Raw genomic sequence first — 20,399 nt, 5'->3', positions numbered from 1 at the left:
CGTACAGTAAGTACACTTACAGTACCACGGCACACTCACAGTGCATGTACAGTGCGTTGACTGTACAGTGCGTACAGTGCGTGGGGGTACCCGGCTCCCCACAGAAGCCTGCGAGTCACGTGGTCGTGGCGCTGCCGATTTAAACTTTCAGTGTCGCGATACAAAGTTGTTGTTGCTGCTGTTGTTGTTGTTTTGTTGTTGCTGTTGTTGTGTTGTTGTTGATGTTGTTGCTGCCGCTGTTGTGTTGTTGCCGTTGTTGTTGATACAAAGTTGTTGTTTTGTTGCTGTTGTTTTGTTGTTTTGTTGCTGTTGTTGATACAAAGTTGTTGTTTTGTTTTTGTTGTTGCTGTCGTTGTTGTTGTTGCTGTTGTTGTTGCTGTTGTTGTTGCTGCCGCTGTTGTTGTTGTTGCTGTTGTTGTTGTTTTGTTGTTGTTGTTGCCGCTGTTGTTGTTGTTGTCATCGTCGTCGTGGCTGTCCGCGTGGTGACGCTGCGATGGTTTCGAGCCGTGCGCGCTCTGAGCTCCCGTCGCGTTAAACCTCCAACGCCGAATCCGCGACGCCGATTTGAGACGTTTACGGGCTGCCCACGACACGTGGACCACCTCGCCTGCACCTCGGTGGGTCTCTGTGGGTGTCTGTGGGTCTCTGTGGGTCTCTGTGGGTGTCTGTGGGTGTCTGTGGGTCTCTGTGGGTCTCGGTGGGTGTCTGTGGGTCTCTGTGGGTCTCTGTGGGTGTCTGTGGGTCTCTGTGGGTGTCTGTGGGTGTCTGTGGGTCTCGGTGGGTGTCTGTGGGTGTCTGTGGGTGTCTGTGAGTCTCGGTGGGTGTCTGTGGGTCTCGGTGGGTGTCTGTGGGTGTCTGTGGGTGTCTGTGGGTCTCGGTGGGTGTCTGTGGGTGTCTGTGGGTGTCTGTGAGTCTCGGTGGGTGTCTGTGGGTGTCTGTGGGTCTCTGTGGGTCTCTGTGGGTGTCTGTGGGTGTCTGTGGGTCTCGGTGGGTGTCTGTGGGTGTCTGTGGGTCTCGGTGGGTGTCTATGGGTGTCTGTGGGTCTCTGTAGGTGTCTATGGGTCTATGTGGGTGTCTGTGGGTGTCTGTGGGTATCTGTGGGTGTCTCTGGGTGTCTGTGGGTCTCTGTAGGTGTCTATGGGTCTCTGTGGGTGTCTGTGGGTCTCGGTGGGTGTCTATGGGTCTCTGTGGGTGTCTGTGGGTGTCTGTGGGTCTCTGTGGGTGTCAATGAGTATCTATGAGTCTCTGGGTGTCTATGGGTCTCTGTGGGTCTCTATGGGTCTCGATGTTAATATCTGACGCTGATTAGCTCTGGGTTTAGTCATCTCTGATACCCATTAACTCTCGGATGTTAATCTGTGATTGTCGGTCACCTCTTATAGTTTAAAAAAACAATGTTTCTCCACTCTTATGATCATAATGTGACGCTTACTCTGTGGGTTTTTGTTCGGTAAAGTCACGTCTGTAAAACAAAGGAACTAAATTGAATCTCACGACGTTTCGGAGGCAACACAAGCTGCCTTCTTCAGGTGGAACCGTCACAGCAAACTTGCTGTGACAAGTGAAGAGAACTCTAAGAGACACGAGATCATACAATGTTCGCCTTCAGTGCTTCCACAACAGAAAGAAGGCACCTCAGCCAGCCACTCACAGGGGGGCGGTGGCTTCCTCCTCCAATATTTGAGGCACCGCAGCCTCAGCAGGGGCACCCCCACTTTGCCCCGCGATGTTTTCCATGCCGACGGATTTGCCCCCCCCAAGACCTCACAGGCCCAGCGACCCTGCAAACCTGTTCCTGCCCCCCCCCCTCCACCCCCCCCCTCCACCCCCCCTCCACCCCTCCTCCCCCCCTCCTTGCCCCCCCCCCACCCCCCCCTTCCTCCCCCTCCACCCCCCCTCCACACCCCCCCTCCTCCCCCCCCCCTCCCCCCCTCCACCCCCCCTCCACCCCCCTCCTCCCCCCCTTCCTCCCCCTCCACCCCCCCTCCCTGCCCCTCCTTGCCCCCCCCTCCACCCCCCCTCCTTCCCCCCCACCCCCCCCTCCACCCCCCCTCCTCCCCCCTTCCTCCCCCTCCCCCTCCCCTCCCCCCCCCCACCTTTTTTTCCTCTCCTCCCCCTACTTCCCCCTCCCCCCCATTCCCAAGCGTCGTCATGGAAACGGCAATTACCACTGAGGGGGGCGGGCCCACGGGGGAGGTGGGCGGGGCTTCTGGGAGCGGGGGAGGAGCTACATCCGAGGTGGGCGGGGCTTCGGGGAGTGGGGGAGGAGCTACACCCGAGGCGGGGGGGGCTTCGGGGAGTGGGGGAGGAGCTACATCAGAAGTGGGCGGAGCTTCGGTGGAAGTGGGCGGGGCGTGCCCGCCAGGCCCCTCCCCCCTGGTTCTGGTGGAACTGGATTGGCTGGACGGGTTGATCTCAGCGCTGCACCTCGACTCCTCCAGACTCCGGGTGCAGCCAACATCATCATCAACATCATCATCAGCATCATCATCAACATCATCATCAACATCATCATCAGCAACATCATCATCAGCACCATCATCATCAGCAGCATCATCATCATCAGCAACATCATCAGCAGCAGCATCATCAGCAGCAGCAGCAGCATCATCATCAGCAACATCATCAGCATCATCATCATCAGCAGCAGCAGCAGCATCAGCAGCATCATCATCAACAACATCATCAGCAGCAGCATCATCATCATCAGCAGCAGCAGCATCATCATCATCAGCAACATCATCAGCAGCAGCATCATCAGCAGCAGCATCATCATCATCAACAGCATCAGCAGTATCATCAGCAGCAGCATCATCAGCAGCAGCAGCATCATCATCAACAGCATCATCAGCAGCATCATCAGCAGCATCATCAGCAGCATCATCATCAACAGCATCAGCATCAGCACCATCATCATCTTCAGCATCATCATCAGCACCATCATCATCAGCACCATCATCAGCACCATCATCATCAGCAGTATCATCATCAGCACCATCATTATCATCAGCATCATCATCAGCATCATCAGCAGCGCACACCAGTCACTCTGTCTCCCCGTGTCTCCCCGTGTCTCCCCGTGTCTTTCCTGTGTCTCACTCTGTCCCCCCGTGTCCCCCCCGTGTCCCTGTGCATGTCGCGGTGTCTCCGTGCGTGTGTGCTGAGACAGCGTGTCCCGTGTGGTGTGTCGGTGTGTGTCTGTGTCTCTATGTCTTTGTGTCTGTGTCTCTGTGTCTCTGTGTCTGTGTGTCGGTGTGGACACAGTCTTTGTCTCTGTGTCTCACTCTGTCTGTGTGTCTGTGTGTCTCCACAGTGTGTCTCTGTGTCTGTGTCTCACTGTGTCTGTGTCCCCAAAGTGTGTCTCACTCTGTCTGTGTCTCACTGGGTGTCTCACTCTGTGTCTGTGTGTCTCCACAGTGTGTCTCTGTGTGTCTCACGCTGTGTCTGTGTGTCTCCACAGTGTGTCTCTGTGTGTCTCACTCTGTGTCTGTGTCTCCACAGTGTGTCTCTGTGTGTCTCACGCTGTGTCTGTGTGTCTCCACAGTGTGTCTCTGTGTGTCTCACTCTGTGTCTGTGTGTCTCCACAGTGTGTCTCTGTGTGTCTCACTCTGTGTCTGTGTGTCTCCACAGTGTGTCTCTGTGTGTCTCACTCTGTGTCTGTGTGTCTCCACAGTGTGTCTCTGTGTGTCTCACTCTGTGTCTGTGTCTCCACAGTGTGTCTCTGTGTGTCTCACTCTGTGTCTGTGTGTCTCCACAGTGTGTCTCTGTGTGTCTCACTCTGTGTCTGTGTCTCCACAGTGTGTCTCTGTGTGTCTCACTCTGTGTCTGTGTGTCTCCACAGTGTGTCTCTGTGTGTCTCACTCTGTGTCTGTGTGTCTCCACAGTGTGTCTCTGTCTCCGTGTCTCACCGCTGGGTCGCCATCGTCTCGTCTGTGTGTCTCACTCTGTGTGTCTGTGTCTCACTGTGTCTCTGTGTCCCCACAGTGTGTCTCTGTGTCTCACTGTGTCTCTGTGTCTCTGTGTGTGTCCCCACAGTGTGTCTCTGTGTCTCTGTGTGTCTGTGTGTCTCACTGTGTCTCACTGTGTCTGTGTGTCTCACTGTGTCTCTGTGTCTCTGTGTGTCCCCACAGTGTGTCTGTGTGTCTCACTCTGTCTCTGTCCCCACAGTGTGTCTCTGTCTCTGTGTCTCTCCGCTGGGTCGCCATCGTCTCTGTGTCTGTGTCTCTTTGTCTCACTCTGTGTGTGTGTCTCTGTGTCTCTGTGTGTCACTGTGTGTCTCACTCTGCGTGTGTCTCCACAGTGTGTCTCTGTCTCTGCGTCTCTCCGCTGGGTCGCCATTGTCTCGTCTGTCTCTCTCTGTGTCTCACTGTGTCTCACTGTGTGTCTGTGTGTCTCACTCTGTCTGTGTGTGTCTGTGTGTCTGTGTCTCACTGTGTGTCTGTGTGTCTCACTCTGTCTGTGTGTGTCTGTGTGTCTGTGTCTCACTGTGTGTCTGTGTGTCTCACTGTTTGTCTGCGTGTCTCCACAGTGTGTCTCACTGTGTCTCTGTCTCATTGTGTCTCTGTCCCCACAGTGTGTCTCTGTCTCTGCGTCTCTGTGTGTCTGTGTGTCTCACTCTGTCTGTGTGTCTCACTGTGTGTCTGCGTGTCTCCACAGTGTGTCTCACTGTGTCTCTGTCTCATTGTGTCTCTGTCCCCACAGTGTGTCTCTGTCTCTGCGTCTCTCCGCTGGGTCGCCATTGTCTCGTCTGTCTCTCTCTGTGTCTCACTGTGTCTCACTGTGTGTCTGTGTGTCTCACTCTGTCTGTGTGTGTCTGTGTGTCTGTGTCTCACTGTGTGTCTGTGTGTCTCACTCTGTCTGTGTGTCTCACTGTGTGTCTGCGTGTCTCCACAGTGTGTCTCACTGTGTCTCTGTCTCACTGTGTATCTGTCTCCACAGTGTGTCTCTGTCTCTGCGTCTCTGCGCTGGGTCGCCATCGTCTCTGTGTCTGTGTCTCTTTGTCTCACTCTGTGTGTGTGTCTTTGTGTCTCTGTGTGTCACTGTGTGTCTCACTGTGTGTCTGTGTGTCCCCACAGTGTGTCTCACTGTGTGTCTGTGTGTCCCCACAGTGTGTCTCTGTCCCCACAGTGTGTCTCTGTGTGTCTCACTCTGTGTCTGTGTGTCTCCACAGTGTGTCTCTGTCTCCACAGTGTGTCTCTGTGTGTCTCACTCTGTGTCTGTGTGTCTCCACAGTGTGTCTCTGTCTCCGTGTCTCACCGCTGGGTCGCCATCGTCTCGTCTGGGGGCGCCGTCCACCTGTGCCAGCGCAGCCCCCTCAGCTACCGCCACAGCCTGGCACACCGGGTGAGGGGTCACGGGGGTCACAGGGGTCACACGGGGGTCACACGGGGGTCAAGGGGGGGGGTCACACGGTGAGGGATCACACGGGGGTCACGAGGGGGTCACACGGGGGTCACGGGGGGGGTCACACGGTGAGGGATCACACGGGGGTCACGAGGGGGTCACGCGGGGGGGTCAGGGGGGTCACACGGGAGGGTCACACGGGGGGGTCACGGGGGGGTCACACGGGGGTCACGGGGGTCACACGGGGGGGTCACGTGGTGGATGTGGGGTCGGTGTCTCTGCAGGAGGGAGCCGCTGTGCTCGTGAGCTGCTGTCCCCACGACGACCGATACATCGCCGTGGCAACCAGGTGGGTCTCCACGTGTCTCCACGTGTCTCTCCGTGTCTCCACGTGTCTCCCCGTGTCTCCATGTGAGTGTCTCCCCGTGTCTCCCCGTGTCTCACCGTGTCTCCATGTGAGTGTCTCCCCGTGTCTCCCCGTGTCTCCACGTGTCTCCACGTGTCTCCCCGTGTCTCACCGTGTCTCCATGTGAGTGTCTCCACGTGTCTCCCCGTGTCTCCACGTGTCTCCCCGTGTCTCTCCGTGTCTCCCCGTGTCTCCCCGTGTCTCCACGTGTCTCCACGTGTCTCCCCGTGTCTCACCGTGTCTCCATGTGAGTGTCTCCACGTGTCTCCCCGTGTCTCCACGTGTCTCCCCGTGTCTCTCCGTGTCTCCACTTGTCTCCATGTGAGTGTCTCCCCGTGTCTCCCCGTGTCTCCACGTGTCTCCCCGTGTCTCCCCGTGTCTCCACGTGTCTCCCCGTGTCTCACCGTGTCTCCATGTGAGTGTCTCCACGTGTCTCCACGTGTCTCCCCGTGTCTCACCGTGTCTCCATGTGAGTGTCTCCCCGTGTCTCCCCGTGTCTCCACGTGTCTCCCCGTGTCTCCCCGTGTCTCCACGTGTCTCCCCGTGTCTCCCCGTGTCTCCATGTGAGTGTCTCCCCGTGTCTCCCCGTGTCTCCACGTGTCTCCCCGTGTCTCCCCGTGTCTCCACGTGTCTCCCCGTGTCTCACCGTGTCTCCATGTGAGTGTCTCCACGTGTCTCCACGTGTCTCCCCGTGTCTCACCGTGTCTCCATGTGAGTGTCTCCACGTGTCTCCCCGTGTCTCACCGTGTCTCCATGTGAGTGTCTCTCCGTGTCTCCCCGTGTCTCTCCGTGTCTCCCCGTGTCTCACCGTGTCTCCCCGTGTCTCCCCGTGTCTCACCGTGTCTCCATGTGAGTGTCTCCCCGTGTCTCCACGTGTCTCCCCGTGTCTCTCCGTGTCTCCCCGTGTCTCACCGTGTCTCCCCGTGTCTCCCCGTGTCTCCCCGTGTCTCACCGTGTCTCCATGTGAGTGTCTCCCCGTGTCTCCACGTGTCTCCCCGTGTCTCCACGTGTCTCCCCGTGTCTCTCCGTGTCTCACCGTGTCTCCATGTGAGTGTCTCCCCGTGTCTCCACGTGTCTCCCCGTGTCTCCCCGTGTCTCACCGTGTCTCCATGTGAGTGTCTCCACGTGTCTCCCCGTGTCTCTCCGTGTCTCACCGTGTCTCCATGTGAGTGTCTCCCCGTGTCTCTCCGTGTCTCCCGTCTCACCGTGTCTCCATGTGAGTGTCTCCCCGTGTCTCTCCGTGTCTCCCCGTGTCTCCCCGTGTCTCACCGTGTCTCCCCGTGTCTCCCCGTGTCTCCATGTGAGTGTCTCCCCGTGTCTCCACGTGTCTCCCCGTGTCTCCCCGTGTCTCCCCGTGTCTCCACGTGTCTCCCCGTGTCTCACCATGTCTCCATGTGAGTGTCTCCCCGTGTCTCACCTTGTCTCCCCGTGTCTCCCCGTGTCTCACCGTGTCTCCATGTGAGTGTCTCCCCGTGTCTCCACGTGTCTCCCCGTGTCTCTCCGTGTCTCACCGTGTCTCCATGTGAGTGTCTCCCCGTGTCTCACCGTGTCTCCCCGTGTCTCCCCGTGTCTCACCGTGTCTCCATGTGAGTGTCTCCCCGTGTCTCCACGTGTCTCCCCGTGTCTCCCCGTGTCTCACCGTGTCTCCATGTGAGTGTCTCCCCGTGTCTCCCCGTTTCTCCCCCGTGTCTCTCCGTGTCTCCCCGTGTCACACCGTGTCTCCCCGTGTCTCACCGTGTCTCCATGTGAGTGTCTCCCCGTGTCTCCCCGTGTCACACCGTGTCTCACCGTGTCTCACCGTGTCTCCATGTGAGTGTCTCCCCGTGTCTCTCCGTGTCTCCCCGTGTCTCCCCGTGTCACACCGTGTCTCACCGTGTCTCCCCGTGTCTGCCCGTGTCTCACCGTGTCTCCCCGTGTCTGCCCGTGTCTCCCCGTGTCTCACCGTGTCTCCTCCGTGTCTCCATGAGAGTGTCTCCCCGTTTCTCCCCCGTGTCTCACCGTGTCTCCATGTGTCTCCCCGTGTCTCACCGCGTCCCCCCGTGTCTCCCCGTGTCTCCCCGTGTCTCTGTGTGCACAGCGAGGGCTGTCTCTGTCTCTGGGAGACGCGTGGGGACTGCAGCCCGCGCCGTGTCCGTGTCTCGTGGCTGCATCGCGGCGCAAACATCTCGGCGATGGCGTGGGACGGCGCGGAGACACGGGGAGAGACACGGGGAGAGACACGGGGAGAGACACGGGGAGAGACACGGGGAGAGACACGGGGAGAGACACGGGGAGAGACGCGGGGGCGAGAGACGCGAGGGGGAGAGACGCGAGGGGGAGAGACGCGGGTCTACGCCGGAGACTCCGCTGGGCGAGTGTCCGTCACCGGACTTGGCCATGGGAAGGTGGACAACGCACACGGACACCCCGAGAGGGACACCCGGGGGAGTAGAGACATGCATAGAGACACACGGATACATAGAGACTAACTCAACCAGCCACTCACTCACCCAGCCACTCACTCACCCACTCACTCGCCCACTCACTCACTCACCCACTCACCCACCCACTCACCCAACCATTCACCCACCCACCCACTCACCCACTCACCCACCCACTCACCCACTCCCCACTCACTCACCCACCCACTCACCCACTCACCTACCCACTCACCCACCCACTCACCCACCCACTCACCCACTCCCCACTCACCCACCCACTCACCCAACCATTCACTCACCCACCCACTCACCCAACCATTCACTCACCCACCCACCCCCCACCCCTCTGCTCCCTGTGGTTGTCGTGACAGCGAGGAGGGGGAGGAGGAGGAGGATGGTCGTTGTCCACCACCAAGGTGGTGGTGACTCTGAACTCCGCAGTCATCCAACTCCACCACTCACCGGGACAGCTGCTCGTGTCCACCTCCACGCACTGCTACGTCTGTGACACGCACAGGTACTCGCTCAGAAACGCTCGCTCAGAAACACTCGCTCAGAAACACTCGCTCAGAAACACTCGCTCAGAAACGCTCGCTCAGAAACACTCGCTCAGAAACACTCGCTCAGAAACACTCGCTCAGAAACGCTCAGAAACACTCGCTCAGAAACACTCGCTCAGAAACACTCACTCACACTCACTCAGAAACACTCAGAAACACTCGCTCAGAAACACTCGCTCAGAAACACTCGCTCACACTCACTCAGAAACACTCAGAAACACTCGCTCAGAAACACTCGCTCAGAAACACTCGCTCAGAAACACTCAGAAACACTCGCTCAGAAACACTCGCTCAGAAACACTCGCTCAGAAACACTCACACTCACACTCACTCAGAAACACTCAGAAACACTCGCTCAGAAACACTCGTTCAGAAACACTCAGAAACACTCGCTCAGAAACACTCGCTCAGAAACACTCACACTCACTCAGAAACACTCAGAAACACTCGCTCAGAAACACTCGCTCAGAAACACTCGCTCAGAAACACTCATTGAGAAACACTCGCTCAGAAACACTCGCTCAGAAACACTCTCACACTCACTCAGAAACACTCAGAAACACTCGCTCAGAAACACTCGCTCCGAAACACTCATTGAGAAACACTCGCTCAGACACACTCGCTCAGAAACACTCGCTCAGAAACACTCGCTCAGAAACACTCGAAGCTGTTGACAAGTCCACGTCTCTCCCCCTCGTCTCTGCAGGGAGACGTTCTGGACGATCGGAACCAAGTCGCGGTCCGGCCCCTACGGAGCCTGCTTCTTCCCTGCTTTTGGTCCGTACCAGCAGCATCAGCAGCAGCATCAGCAGCAGCAGCATCAGCAGCAGCAGCATCAGCAGCAGCAGCAGCATCAGCAGCAGCAGCAGCATCAGCAGCATCAGCAGCAGCGTCATCAGCGGCGTGGCAGCAGCGTCAGCACCAGCAGCAGCAGCAGCAGCGGCAGCGGCGTGGTGGTGGTGGTGCTGAGCGCCAGGCCGGGTGGGCGACTGTGGCTGGCGGAGGCGGGCGGCGCCGTCACGGCAACGCTGCAGCTCCGTGAGCTGCTGGGACGCACTCAGACTCCTCTCTACTCCTGCAGGTACCACAGTAGTACTAGTACTATAGTAGTAGTACTAGTACTATAGTAGTAGTACTAGTACTATAGTAGTAGTGTAGTAGTAGTAGTGTAGTAGTAGTAGTGTAGTAGTAGTGGTAGTGTAGCTGCAGCTCCGTGAGCTGCTGGGACGCACTCAGACTCCTCTCTACTCCTGCAGGTACCACAGTAGTACTAGTACTATAGTAGTAGTACTAGTACTATAGCAGTAGTGTAGTAGTAGTAGTAGTGTAGTAGTAGTAGTGTAGTAGTAGTGTAGTAGTAGTAGTGTAGTAGTAGTAGTGTAGTAGTAGTGTAGTAGTAGTGTAGTAGTAGTAGTAGTGTAGTAGTAGTAGTGTAGTAGTAGTAGTAGTGTAGTAGTAGTAGTAGTGTAGTAGTAGTAGTGTAGTAGTAGTGTAGTAGTAGTGTAGTAGTAGTGTAGTAGTTGTAGTAGTAGTGTAGTAGTAGTGTAGTAGTAGTAGTAGTGTAGTAGTAGTAGTGTAGTAGTAGTGTAGTAGTAGTAGTAGTGTAGTAGTAGTGTAGTAGTAGTAGTGTAGTAGTAGTGTAGTAGTAGTAGTAGTGTAGTAGTAGTAGTGTAGTAGTAGTAGTAGTGTAGTAGTAGTAGTAGTGTAGTAGTAGTAGTGTAGTAGTAGTGGTAGTGTAGTAGTAGTAGTGTAGTAGTAGTGTAGTAGTAGTAGTGTAGTAGTAGTGGTAGTAGTGTAGTAGTGTAGTAGTAGTAGTGTAGTAGTAGTGGTAGTGTAGTAGTAGTAGTGTAGTAGTAGTAGTGTAGTAGTAGTAGTGTAGTAGTAGTGGTAGTGTAGTAGTAGTAGTGTAGTAGTAGTGGTAGTGTAGTAGTAGTGTAGTAGTAGTAGTGTAGTAGTAGTGGTAGTGTAGTAGTAGTGGTAGTGTAGTAGTAGTGGTAGTGTAGTAGTAGTAGTAGTAGTGTAGTAGTAGTGTAGTAGTAGTGTAGTAGTAGTGGTGGTAGTGTAGTAGTGTAGTAGTAGTAGTGTAGTGGTAGTGTAGTAGTAGTGTAGTAGTAGTGTAGTAGTAGTAGTAGTAGTAGTAGTAGTGTAGTAGTAGTGTAGTAGTAGTGTAGTAGTAGTAGTGTAGTAGTAGTGTAGTAGTAGTAGTAGTGTAGTAGTAGTGTAGTAGTAGTGTAGTAGTAGTGTAGTAGTTGTAGTAGTAGTGTAGTAGTAGTGTAGTAGTAGTAGTAGTGTAGTAGTAGTGTAGTAGTAGTAGTGTAGTAGTAGTGTAGTAGTAGTAGTAGTGTAGTAGTAGTGTAGTAGTAGTAGTGTAGTAGTAGTAGTAGTGTAGTAGTAGTAGTGTAGTAGTAGTAGTAGTGTAGTAGTAGTAGTAGTGTAGTAGTAGTAGTGTAGTAGTAGTGGTAGTGTAGTAGTAGTAGTGTAGTAGTAGTGTAGTAGTAGTGGTAGTGTAGTAGTAGTAGTGTAGTAGTAGTAGTGTAGTAGTAGTAGTGTAGTAGTAGTGGTAGTGTAGTAGTAGTAGTGTAGTAGTAGTGGTAGTGTAGTAGTAGTGTAGTAGTAGTAGTGTAGTAGTGGTAGTGTAGTAGTAGTGGTAGTGTAGTAGTAGTGGTAGTGTAGTAGTAGTAGTAGTGTAGTAGTAGTGTAGTAGTAGTGTAGTAGTAGTGGTGGTAGTGTAGTAGTGTAGTAGTAGTAGTGTAGTGGTAGTGTAGTAGTAGTGTAGTAGTAGTAGTGTAGTAGTAGTAGTGTAGTAGTAGTAGTAGTGTAGTAGTAGTGTAGTAGTAGTGTAGTAGTAGTGTAGTAGTAGTAGTGTAGTAGTAGTAGTGTAGTAGTGTAGTAGTAGTAGTGTAGTAGTGGTAGTGTAGTAGTAGTAGTGTAGTAGTAGTGTAGTAGTAGTAGTGTAGTAGTAGTGTAGTAGTAGTAGTGTAGTAGTAGTAGTGTAGTAGTAGTGGTAGTGTAGTAGTAGTGTAGTAGTAGTAGTGTAGTAGTAGTAGTGTAGTAGTAGTGTAGTAGTAGTGTAGTAGTAGTAGTGTAGTAGTAGTGTAGTAGTAGTAGTGTAGTAGTAGTAGTAGTGTAGTAGTAGTAGTGTAGTAGTAGTAGTGTAGTAGTAGTAGTGTAGTAGTAGTGTAGTAGTAGTAGTAGTGTAGTAGTAGTTGTGTAGTAGTAGTAGTGTAGTAGTAGTAGTAGTGTAGTAGTAGTAGTGTAGTAGTAGTAGTGTAGTAGTAGTAGTGTAGTAGTAGTGGTAGTGTAGTAGTAGTGTAGTAGTAGTGGTAGTGTAGTAGTAGTAGTGTAGTAGTAGTAGTGTAGTAGTAGTGGTAGTGTAGTAGTAGTGTAGTAGTAGTAGTAGTGTAGTAGTAGTAGTGTAGTAGTAGTAGTGTAGTAGTAGTAGTGTAGTAGTAGTGGTAGTGTAGTAGTAGTGTAGTAGTAGTGGTAGTGTAGTAGTAGTAGTGTAGTAGTAGTGTAGTAGTAGTGTAGTAGTAGTGGTGGTAGTGTAGTAGTGTAGTAGTAGTAGTGTAGTGGTAGTGTAGTAGTAGTAGTGTAGTAGTAGTGTAGTAGTAGTGTAGTAGTAGTGGTAGTAGTGTAGTAGTGTAGTAGTAGTAGTGTAGTAGTAGTGGTAGTAGTGTAGTAGTAGTAGTGTAGTAGTAGTAGTGGTAGTAGTGTAGTAGTAGTAGTACTATAGTAGTGTAGTAGTATTAGTAGTAGTACTATAGTAGTAGTAGTGTAGTAGTATTAGTAGTAGTACTATAGTAGTACTATAGTAGTAGTACTATAGTAGTAGTAGTGTAGTAGTAGTAGTACTATAGTAGTAGTAGTGTAGTAGTAGTACTATAGTAGTAGTAGTACTATAGTAGTAGTAGTGGTAGCGTGGTGCTGGCCACCCACCCCCTCGTGTGCCACAGTGCTGCTGCTACTTGCCACTAACAGCACTTGCCCCTGCTGCCCTGCTGGAGGCTACCTGGGAGAGCTGTGTCTGTGTCTCTCAGCACTTGCCCCTACTGCCCTGCCAGAGGCTACCTGGGGGAGCTTTGTCTGTGTCTGTCAGCACTTGCCCCTATAGCCCTGCTAGAGGCCACCTGGGGGAGCTTTGTCTGTCTCAGCACTTGCCCCTACAGCCCTGCCAGAGGCTACCTGGGGGAGCTTTGTCTGTGTCTTTCAGCACTTGCCCCTGCTGCCCTGCCGGAGGCTACCTGGGGGAGCTTTGTCTGTGTCTCTCAGCACTTGCCCCTGCTGCCCTGCTAGAGGCTACCTGGGGGACCTTTGTCTGTGTCTGTGTGCAGGGAGGGCAGCGTGCGAGCGTCTTCCCCTCTGCGGTCGCTCCTCTTCCACCAGCTGCTGCCCTTCGGGTGAGGCCCGTGCCAGGCTAGGTGCACCACAGGCCCGTGCCAGGCTAGGTGCACCACAGGCCCCGTGCCAGTCTAGGTGCACCACAGGGCTCCGTGCCAGGCTAGGTGCACCACAGGCCCCGTGCCAGGCTAGGTGCACCACAGGCCCCGTGCCAGTCTAGGTGCACCACAGGGCTCCGTGCCAGGCTAGGTGCACCACAGGCCCCGTGCCAGGCTAGGTGCACCACAGGCCCCGTGCCAGACTAGGGTACACTGTGTGTGTGTGTACACTGTGTGTGTGTGTGTCTGTGTGTGTATATGTGTGTGTCTGTGTGTGTCTGTGCGTGTGTCTGTGTGTGTCTGTGTGTGTCTATGTGTGTATATGTATGTGTGTGTACGCTGTGTGTGTGTGTCTGTGTGTGTCTGTGTGTGTCTGTGTGTGTGTCTGTGTGTGTGTGTACACTGTGTGTGTCTGTACACTGTGTGTGTGTATGTGTCTATGTGTGTGTGTGTACACTGTGTGTGTCTGTACACTGTGTGTGTCTGTGTGTGTGTACGCTGTGTGTGTGTGTCTGTGTGTGTGTCTGTGTGTGTGTGTACACTGTGTGTGTCTGTACACTGTGTGTGTGTATGTGTCTATGTGTGTGTGTGTACACTGTGTGTGTCTGTACACTGTGTGTGTCTGTGTGTGTGTCTGTGTGTGTGTCTGTGTGTGTGTCTGTGTGTGTGTGTCTGTGTGTGTGTGTCTGTGTGTGTGTGTCTGTGTGTGTGTGTACGCTGTGTGTGTGTGTCTGTGTGTGTGTCTGTGTGTGTGTACGCTGTGTGTGTGTGGTGTGTGTGTCTGTGTGTGTGTACGCTGTGTGTGTGTGTCTGTGTGTGTGTCTGTGTGTGTGTGTGTGTCTGTGTGTGTGTGTGGTGTGTGTGTCTGTGTGTGTGTCTGTGTGTGTGTCTGTGTGTGTGTACGCTGTGTGTGTGTGTCTGTGTGTGTGTCTGTGTGTGTGTGTGGTGTGTGTGGTGTGTGTGTGTGGTGTGTGTACGCTGTGTGTGTGTGTCTGTGTGTGTGTCTGTGTGTGTGTCTGTGTGTGTGTCTGTGTGTGTGTCTGTGTGTGTGTCTGTGTGTGTGTCTGTGTGTGTGTCTGTGTGTGTGTCTGTGTGTGTGTCTGTGTGTGTGTCTGTGTGTGTGTCTGTGTGTACGCTGTGTGTGTGTGTCTGTGTGTGTCTGTGTGTGTCTGTGTGTACGCTGTGTGTGTGTGTCTGTGTGTGTCTGTGTGTGTGTGTGTCTGTGTGTGTGTGGTGTGTGTGCAGGAGGAGCCGCGTGCTGCTCTGCTCTGCTGATGGCTTCCTCATCTTCACTCCTCACCGCAACCTCATCGTCGCCTCCGCCCACCTGCCAGGTAACATCATCAACACCATCAACATCACCACCACCACCACCACCATCACCACCATCACCATCATCACCACCACCATCACCACCACCACCATCACCACCACCATCACCACCACCACCATCAACATCACCACCATCACCATCATCACCACCACCATCACCACCACCACCATCACCACCACCACCCCCACCATCACCACCATCTCTCCCCACCCCCCCCAGGTCTCCGCTCGGTCTCCGTGTGTGGGCGGGAGCTGTTCTGTCTCCATGGCGACGGGAGGCTGAGTCACATGACCCTGGTCTCCTCCGCGGTTGGCGTGGCGACGCTGGCCCGGGCCCGTAGGCCGCTGGCCGCAGCCTGGCTCGCCTGGACTCACCGCAGGTTCATCACGGCCGGCCCGGTGCGTTCACGGTTGCCGTGGTGATGGGTTCACGGTCGCCGTGGTGATGAGTTCACGGTGGCCGTGGTGATGAGTTCACGGTTGCCGTGGTGATGGGTTCACGGTGACCGTGGTGACGGGTTCACGGTTGCCGTGGTGACGGGTTCACGGTGGCCGTGGTGACGGGTTCACGGTGGCCGTGGTGACGGGTTCACGGTGGCCGTGGTGACGGGTTCATGGTTGCCGTGGTGATGGGTTCACGGTGGCCGTGGTGACGGGTTCACGGTTGCCGTGGTGACGGGTTCATGGTTGCCGTGGTGATGGGTTCACGGTGACCGTGGTGACGGGTTCACGGTGGCCGTGGTGACGGGTTCATGGTTGCCGTGGTGATGGGTTCACGGTGGCCATGGTGATGAGTTCACGGTTGCCGTGGTGATGGGTTCACGGTGACCGTGGTGACGGGTTCACGGTTGCCGTGGTGACGGGTTCACGGTGGCCGTGGTGACGGGTTCACGGTGGCCGTGGTGACGGGTTCACGGTGGCCGTGGTGACGGGTTCACGGTTGCCGTGGTGACGGGTTCACGGTTGCCGTGGTGACGGGTTCACGGTGGCCGTGGTGACGGGTTCACGGTTGCCGTGGTGACGGTTTCACGGTGGCCGTGGTGGCGGGTTCACGGTGGCCGTGGTGACGGGTTCACGGTGGCCGTGGTGACGGGTTCACGGTGGCCGTGGTGACGGGTTCACGGTTGCCGTGGTGACGGTTTCACGGTGGCCGTGGTGACGGGTTCACGGTGGCCGTGGTGGCGGGTTCACGGTGGCCGTGGTGACGGGTTCACGGTGACCGTGGTGACGGGTTCACGGTTGCCGTGGTGACGTGTTCACGGTGACCGTGGTGACGGGTTCACGGTGGCCGTGGTGACGGGTTCACGGTTGCCGTGGTGACGTGTTCACGGTTGCCGTGGTGACGGGTTCACGGTGACCATGGTGACGGGTTCACGGTGACCGTGGTGACGGGTTCACGGTGGGGTCAGTGGGTTCAAGTGTGGGTGTCTGTGCCCATTCTTGTGGGATCGGCGTGGAAGAGTAGACCAATGGCCACTGTCTCTCCCTCTCGGAGAGGCCATTGCAGGGCTGCTCCTTTACCTTTCTCGCGATTAATTAATTAATTAACCCCCCCCCGCCCCCCCCCCCCCCGCCCCTCCCCCTCAGGCCCGGCGTCGCGTCCCTGCCTCCATCCTGGAGGAAATCTGCGAGGAATTGGAGATTCACGACCGAGTCTCGAGAAATTCCCAGAATTCCCGAGCGGATTCCCAGAATTCCCGAGCGGATTCCCAGAATTCCCGAGCGGATTCCCAGAATTCCCAAGCGGATTCCCAGAATCCCGGGGGGTCGAAGGTCGCGGCGTGCGCTGACCTGCCTGCAGCACCAGGGACGTCGCGAAATTCCGGGAATTCTGGAGACTCGGGAATTCCGGGAAACATGGGGATTGCTGGAACATCCGGGTTATCGGAGGCTTTGGGCATTCCGGAAGATTCTGAGCATCTGGGGCACGCTGGAGATGCTGAGAATTGCGGAATTCCGGGAAACCCACAAATTCTTGTGGATTCCGGCCTCCCGGCAAGTTGTCGGGGTTGGGAATCTCCGGGATTTCCCGGCTCTCCAGGAACTCGTGGGAATGCCGGAGTGGTGGACCTGGCGGACGCGCTTCCCGGCGGAGGCGGCGTCGTGGGGGAGGAGTGGAGGGGGCAGCTCTCCCGCAGGCTCAGGGAGATGCTGGGCAGCCTGCAGGCCGAGACTTGGGAACGCTGCGGGAATTCCGGGAATTCCGGGTGCAGCCTCAACAGCAGCAGACGCAGCAGTGCCAGCTCAGTGGTGAGGCAGCGGCGGTAGCAGCAGCAGCATCAGCAGCATCAGCATCATCAGCATGAGCAGCAGCAGCATCATCATCAGCAGCTCCATCAGCATGAACAGCAGCATCATTATCAGCAACAGAATCATCATCAGCAGCAGCAGCATGAGCAGCTCCATTATCATGAGCAGAATCATCAGCAGCACCATCAGCATCATCATCAACAGCATCATCATCATCAGCAGCTCCATCAACATCCGCAACAGCATCAGCATCATCATCAGCATCATCATCAGCAGCATCATCATCAGCTCCATCATCATCATCATGATGAGCGTGCGATCTCTGCGCGTGTCTCCACAGGGCAGCTTCTCTCTGCTGGACGGGGGGATCTACCAAGTCCACTCAGCTGATGACATCACTCCCCCCTCGTCATCGTCATCATCATCCTCATCATCATCATCCATCCATTCTTGCCCAGCCACCTTTGTCTGCCCAGCAGCATCATCAGCAGCAGCAGCAGCATCATCAGCAGCAGCAGCAGCATCATCATCGGCAAACCCAGACATGGAGACTTGCAGCACTGATTGTCAAACTGCGTCTCCAGCTCGCTGGGCAAGTGACACCTCCACCACCTCCTCCACCACCTCCACCACCTCCACCACCTCCACCACCACCTCCACCACCACCTCCACCACCTCCACCTCCACCACCTTCAACACCATCAACACCATCAACATCAACAGCTGTCGAGATGGTTTAGCGAAGACTCAGCAAGCAGCTGAGAAAGAGGAGGAGGTGGAGGAGGAGGTGGACGAGGTGGAGGAGGTGGAGGTGGTGGACAAGGTGGTGGAGGAGTCGCCGGGTCTGGCCGACGTTCGGGTCCGTTTGGGCGGAACTGAGCGTGTTGGAGCGCAGGAGGAGACTGAGAAGGCCTCGATGGGTGAGCGGCTTGCAAACCCCTCACGGTGGTGGTGGTGGTAGTGGTGGTTGTGGTGGTGGTGGTGTAGGTGGTGGTTGTGGTGGTGGTGGTTGTGGTGGTAGTGGTGGTGGTGGTGGTGGTGGTGGTGGTTGTGGTGGTGGTGGTTGTGGTGATGTAGGTGGTGGTTGTGGTGATGGTGGTGGTGGTGGTGGTAGTGGTGGTGGTGGTGGTTGTGGTGGTGGTGGTGATGGTGGTGGTGGTGGTGGTGGTTGTGGTGACGGTGGTTGTGGTGATGGTTGTGGTGGTGGTTGTGGTGGTGGTGGTTGTGGTGGTGGTGGTTGTGGTGGTGGTGGTTGTGGTGGTGGTGGTGGGTGGTGGTGGTGGTGGTTGTGGTGGTGGTGGTTGTGGTGATGGTGGTTGTGGTGGTGGTGGTGGTTGTGGTGGTGGTGGTCGTGGTGACGGTGGTTGTGGTGATGGTTGTGGTGGTGGTTGTGGTGATGTAGGTTGTGGTGGTTGTGGTGATGTAGGTGGTGGTGGTGGTGGTGGTGATGTAGGTTGTGGTGGTTGTGGTGGTTGTGGTGATGTAGGTTGTGGTGGTGGGTGTGGTGATGTAGGTTGTGGTGGTTGTGGTGGTTGTGGTGGTGGTTGTGGTGGTGGTTGTGGTGGTGGTTGTGGTGGTGGTTGTGGTGGTGGTTGTGGTGATGTAGGTGGTGGTGGTTGTGGTGGTTGTGGTGGTGGGTGTGGTGATGTAGGTGGTGGTGGTGATGTAGGTTGTGGTGGTTGTGGTGGTGGTTGTTGTGGTTGTGGTGGTGATGTAGGTTGTGGTGGTTGTGGTGGTGGTTGTTGTGGTTGTGGTGGTGATGTAGGTTGTGGTGGTGGTTGTGGTGATGTAGGTTGTGGTGGTTGTGGTGGTGGTGGTTGTGGTGGTTGTGGTGATGTAGGTTGTGGTGGTGGTTGTGGTGATGTAGGTTGTGGTGGTTGTGGTGGTGGTGGTTGTGGTGGTTGTGGTGATGTAGGTTGTGGTGGTGGTTGTGGTGATGTAGGTTGTGGTGGTGGTTGTGGTGGTTGTGGTGGTTGTGGTGATGTAGGTTGTGGTGGTGGTTGTGGTGGTTGTGGTGGTTGTGGTGATGTAGGTTGTGGTGGTGGTTGTGGTGGTTGTGGTGGTTGTGGTGATGTAGGTTGTGGTGGTGGTGGTGGTGGTTGTGGTGGTTGTGGTGGTTGTGGTGATGTAGGTTGTGGTGGTGGTTGTGGTGGTTGTGGTGGTTGTGGTGATGTAGGTTGTGGTGGTGGTTGTGGTGGTTGTGGTGGTTGTGGTGATGTAGGTTGTGGTGGTGGTTGTGGTGGTTGTGGTGATGTAGGTTGTGGTGGTGGTTGTGGTGGTTGTGGTGGTTGTGGTGATGTAGGTTGTGGTGGTGGTTGTGGTGGTTGTGGTGGTTGTGGTGATGTAGGTTGTGGTGGTGGTTGTGGTGGTTGTGGTGGTTGTGGTGATGTAGGTTGTGGTGGTGGTTGTGGTGGTTGTGGTGGTTGTGGTGATGTAGGTTGTGGTGGTGGTTGTGGTGGTTGTGGTGGTTGTGGTGATGTAGGTTGTGGTGGTGGTTGTGGTGGTTGTGGTGGTTGTGGTGATGTAGGTTGTGGTGGTGGTTGTGGTGGTTGTGGTGGTTGTGGTGATGTAGGTTGTGGTGGTGGTTGTGGTGGTTGTGGTGGTTGTGGTGATGTAGGTTGTGGTGGTGGTTGTGGTGGTTGTGGTGGTTGTGGTGATGTAGGTTGTGGTGGTGGTTGTGGTGGTTGTGGTGGTTGTGGTGATGTAGGTTGTGGTGGTGGTTGTGGTGGTTGTGGTGGTTGTGGTGATGTAGGTTGTGGTGGTGGTTGTGGTGGTTGTGGTGGTTGTGGTGATGTAGGTTGTGGTGGTGGTTGTGGTGGTTGTGGTGGTTGTGGTGATGTAGGTTGTGGTGGTGGTTGTGGTGGTTGTGGTGGTTGTGGTGATGTAGGTTGTGGTGGTGGTTGTGGTGGTTGTGGTGGTTGTGGTGATGTAGGTTGTGGTGGTGGTTGTGGTGGTTGTGGTGATGTAGGTTGTGGTGGTGGTTGTGGTGGTTGTGGTGGTTGTGGTGATGTAGGTTGTGGTGGTGGTTGTGGTGGTTGTGGTGGTTGTGGTGATGTAGGTTGTGGTGGTGGTTGTGGTGGTTGTGGTGGTTGTGGTGATGTAGGTTGTGGTGGTGGTTGTGGTGGTTGTGGTGGTTGTGGTGATGTAGGTTGTGGTGGTGGTTGTGGTGGTTGTGGTGGTTGTGGTGATGTAGGTTGTGGTGGTGGTTGTGGTGGTTGTGGTGGTTGTGGTGATGTAGGTTGTGGTGGTGGTTGTGGTGGTTGTGGTGGTTGTGGTGATGTAGGTTGTGGTGGTGGTTGTGGTGGTTGTGGTGGTTGTGGTGGTTGTGGTGATGTAGGTTGTGGTGGTGGTTGTGGTGGTTGTGGTGGTTGTGGTGATGTAGGTTGTGGTGGTGGTTGTGGTGGTTGTGGTGGTTGTGGTGATGTAGGTTGTGGTGGTGGTTGTGGTGGTTGTGGTGGTTGTGGTGATGTAGGTTGTGGTGGTGGTTGTGGTGGTTGTGGTGGTTGTGGTGATGTAGGTTGTGGTGGTGGTTGTGGTGGTTGTGGTGGTTGTGGTGATGTAGGTTGTGGTGGTGGTTGTGGTGGTTGTGGTGATGTAGGTTGTGGTGGTGGTTGTGGTGGTTGTGGTGGTTGTGGTGATGTAGGTTGTGGTG

The 20,399-nt window shown here is 55.0% G+C and overlaps 2 protein-coding genes across 2 annotated transcripts in view; both read left to right on the top strand.

The window, feature by feature from the left end:
- Positions 1–18: 18 nt before the first annotated feature.
- Positions 19–9,856, top strand: HPS5 (HPS5 biogenesis of lysosomal organelles complex 2 subunit 2). The gene is made up of 7 exons (XM_078622129.1): positions 19–617; positions 2,145–2,448; positions 5,233–5,343; positions 5,628–5,692; positions 7,827–8,133; positions 8,541–8,686; positions 9,436–9,856. Exons 2-7 carry the CDS (start codon positions 2,152–2,154, stop codon positions 9,854–9,856), a joined length of 1,347 nt encoding a protein of 448 aa, XP_078478255.1. The 5' UTR covers positions 19–617; positions 2,145–2,151.
- Positions 9,857–9,937: 81 nt separating this feature from the next.
- Positions 9,938–20,399, top strand: part of LOC144739152 (uncharacterized) — a 13,093-nt gene continuing 2,631 nt past the window's right edge. The window contains exons 1-6 of the mRNA XM_078622128.1: positions 9,938–9,985; positions 13,061–13,126; positions 14,411–14,499; positions 14,718–14,896; positions 16,085–16,747; positions 17,088–17,667. Coding sequence (XP_078478254.1) covers positions 14,786–14,896; positions 16,085–16,747; positions 17,088–17,667 — 1,354 coding nt within the window. The 5' untranslated portion in view covers positions 9,938–9,985; positions 13,061–13,126; positions 14,411–14,499; positions 14,718–14,785. The remainder of the gene's footprint in view (positions 9,986–13,060; positions 13,127–14,410; positions 14,500–14,717; positions 14,897–16,084; positions 16,748–17,087; positions 17,668–20,399) is intronic.

Source organism: Lampetra planeri, unplaced genomic scaffold (genome assembly GCF_965212315.1).
Source record: "Lampetra planeri unplaced genomic scaffold, kcLamPlan1.2.h2 scaffold_1336, whole genome shotgun sequence".
NCBI classification, from domain to species: domain Eukaryota; kingdom Metazoa; phylum Chordata; class Hyperoartia; order Petromyzontiformes; family Petromyzontidae; genus Lampetra; species Lampetra planeri.
The sequence above is the reverse complement of the archived record's forward strand: the minus strand, read 5'-3'. Positions and strand labels throughout refer to the sequence as shown.

Coding starts and splice junctions, on each gene's coding strand:
- HPS5 (XM_078622129.1), top strand. CDS start 2,152: ATGGAAACGGCAATTACCACTGAGGGGGGCGGGCCCACGGGGGAGGTG. Junction 5,693..7,826: donor TACATCGCCGTGGCAACCAG/GTGGGTCTCCAC, acceptor CTGTGTGCACAG/CGAGGGCTGTCTCTGTCTCT. Junction 8,687..9,435: donor TACGTCTGTGACACGCACAG/GTACTCGCTCAG, acceptor TCGTCTCTGCAG/GGAGACGTTCTGGACGATCG.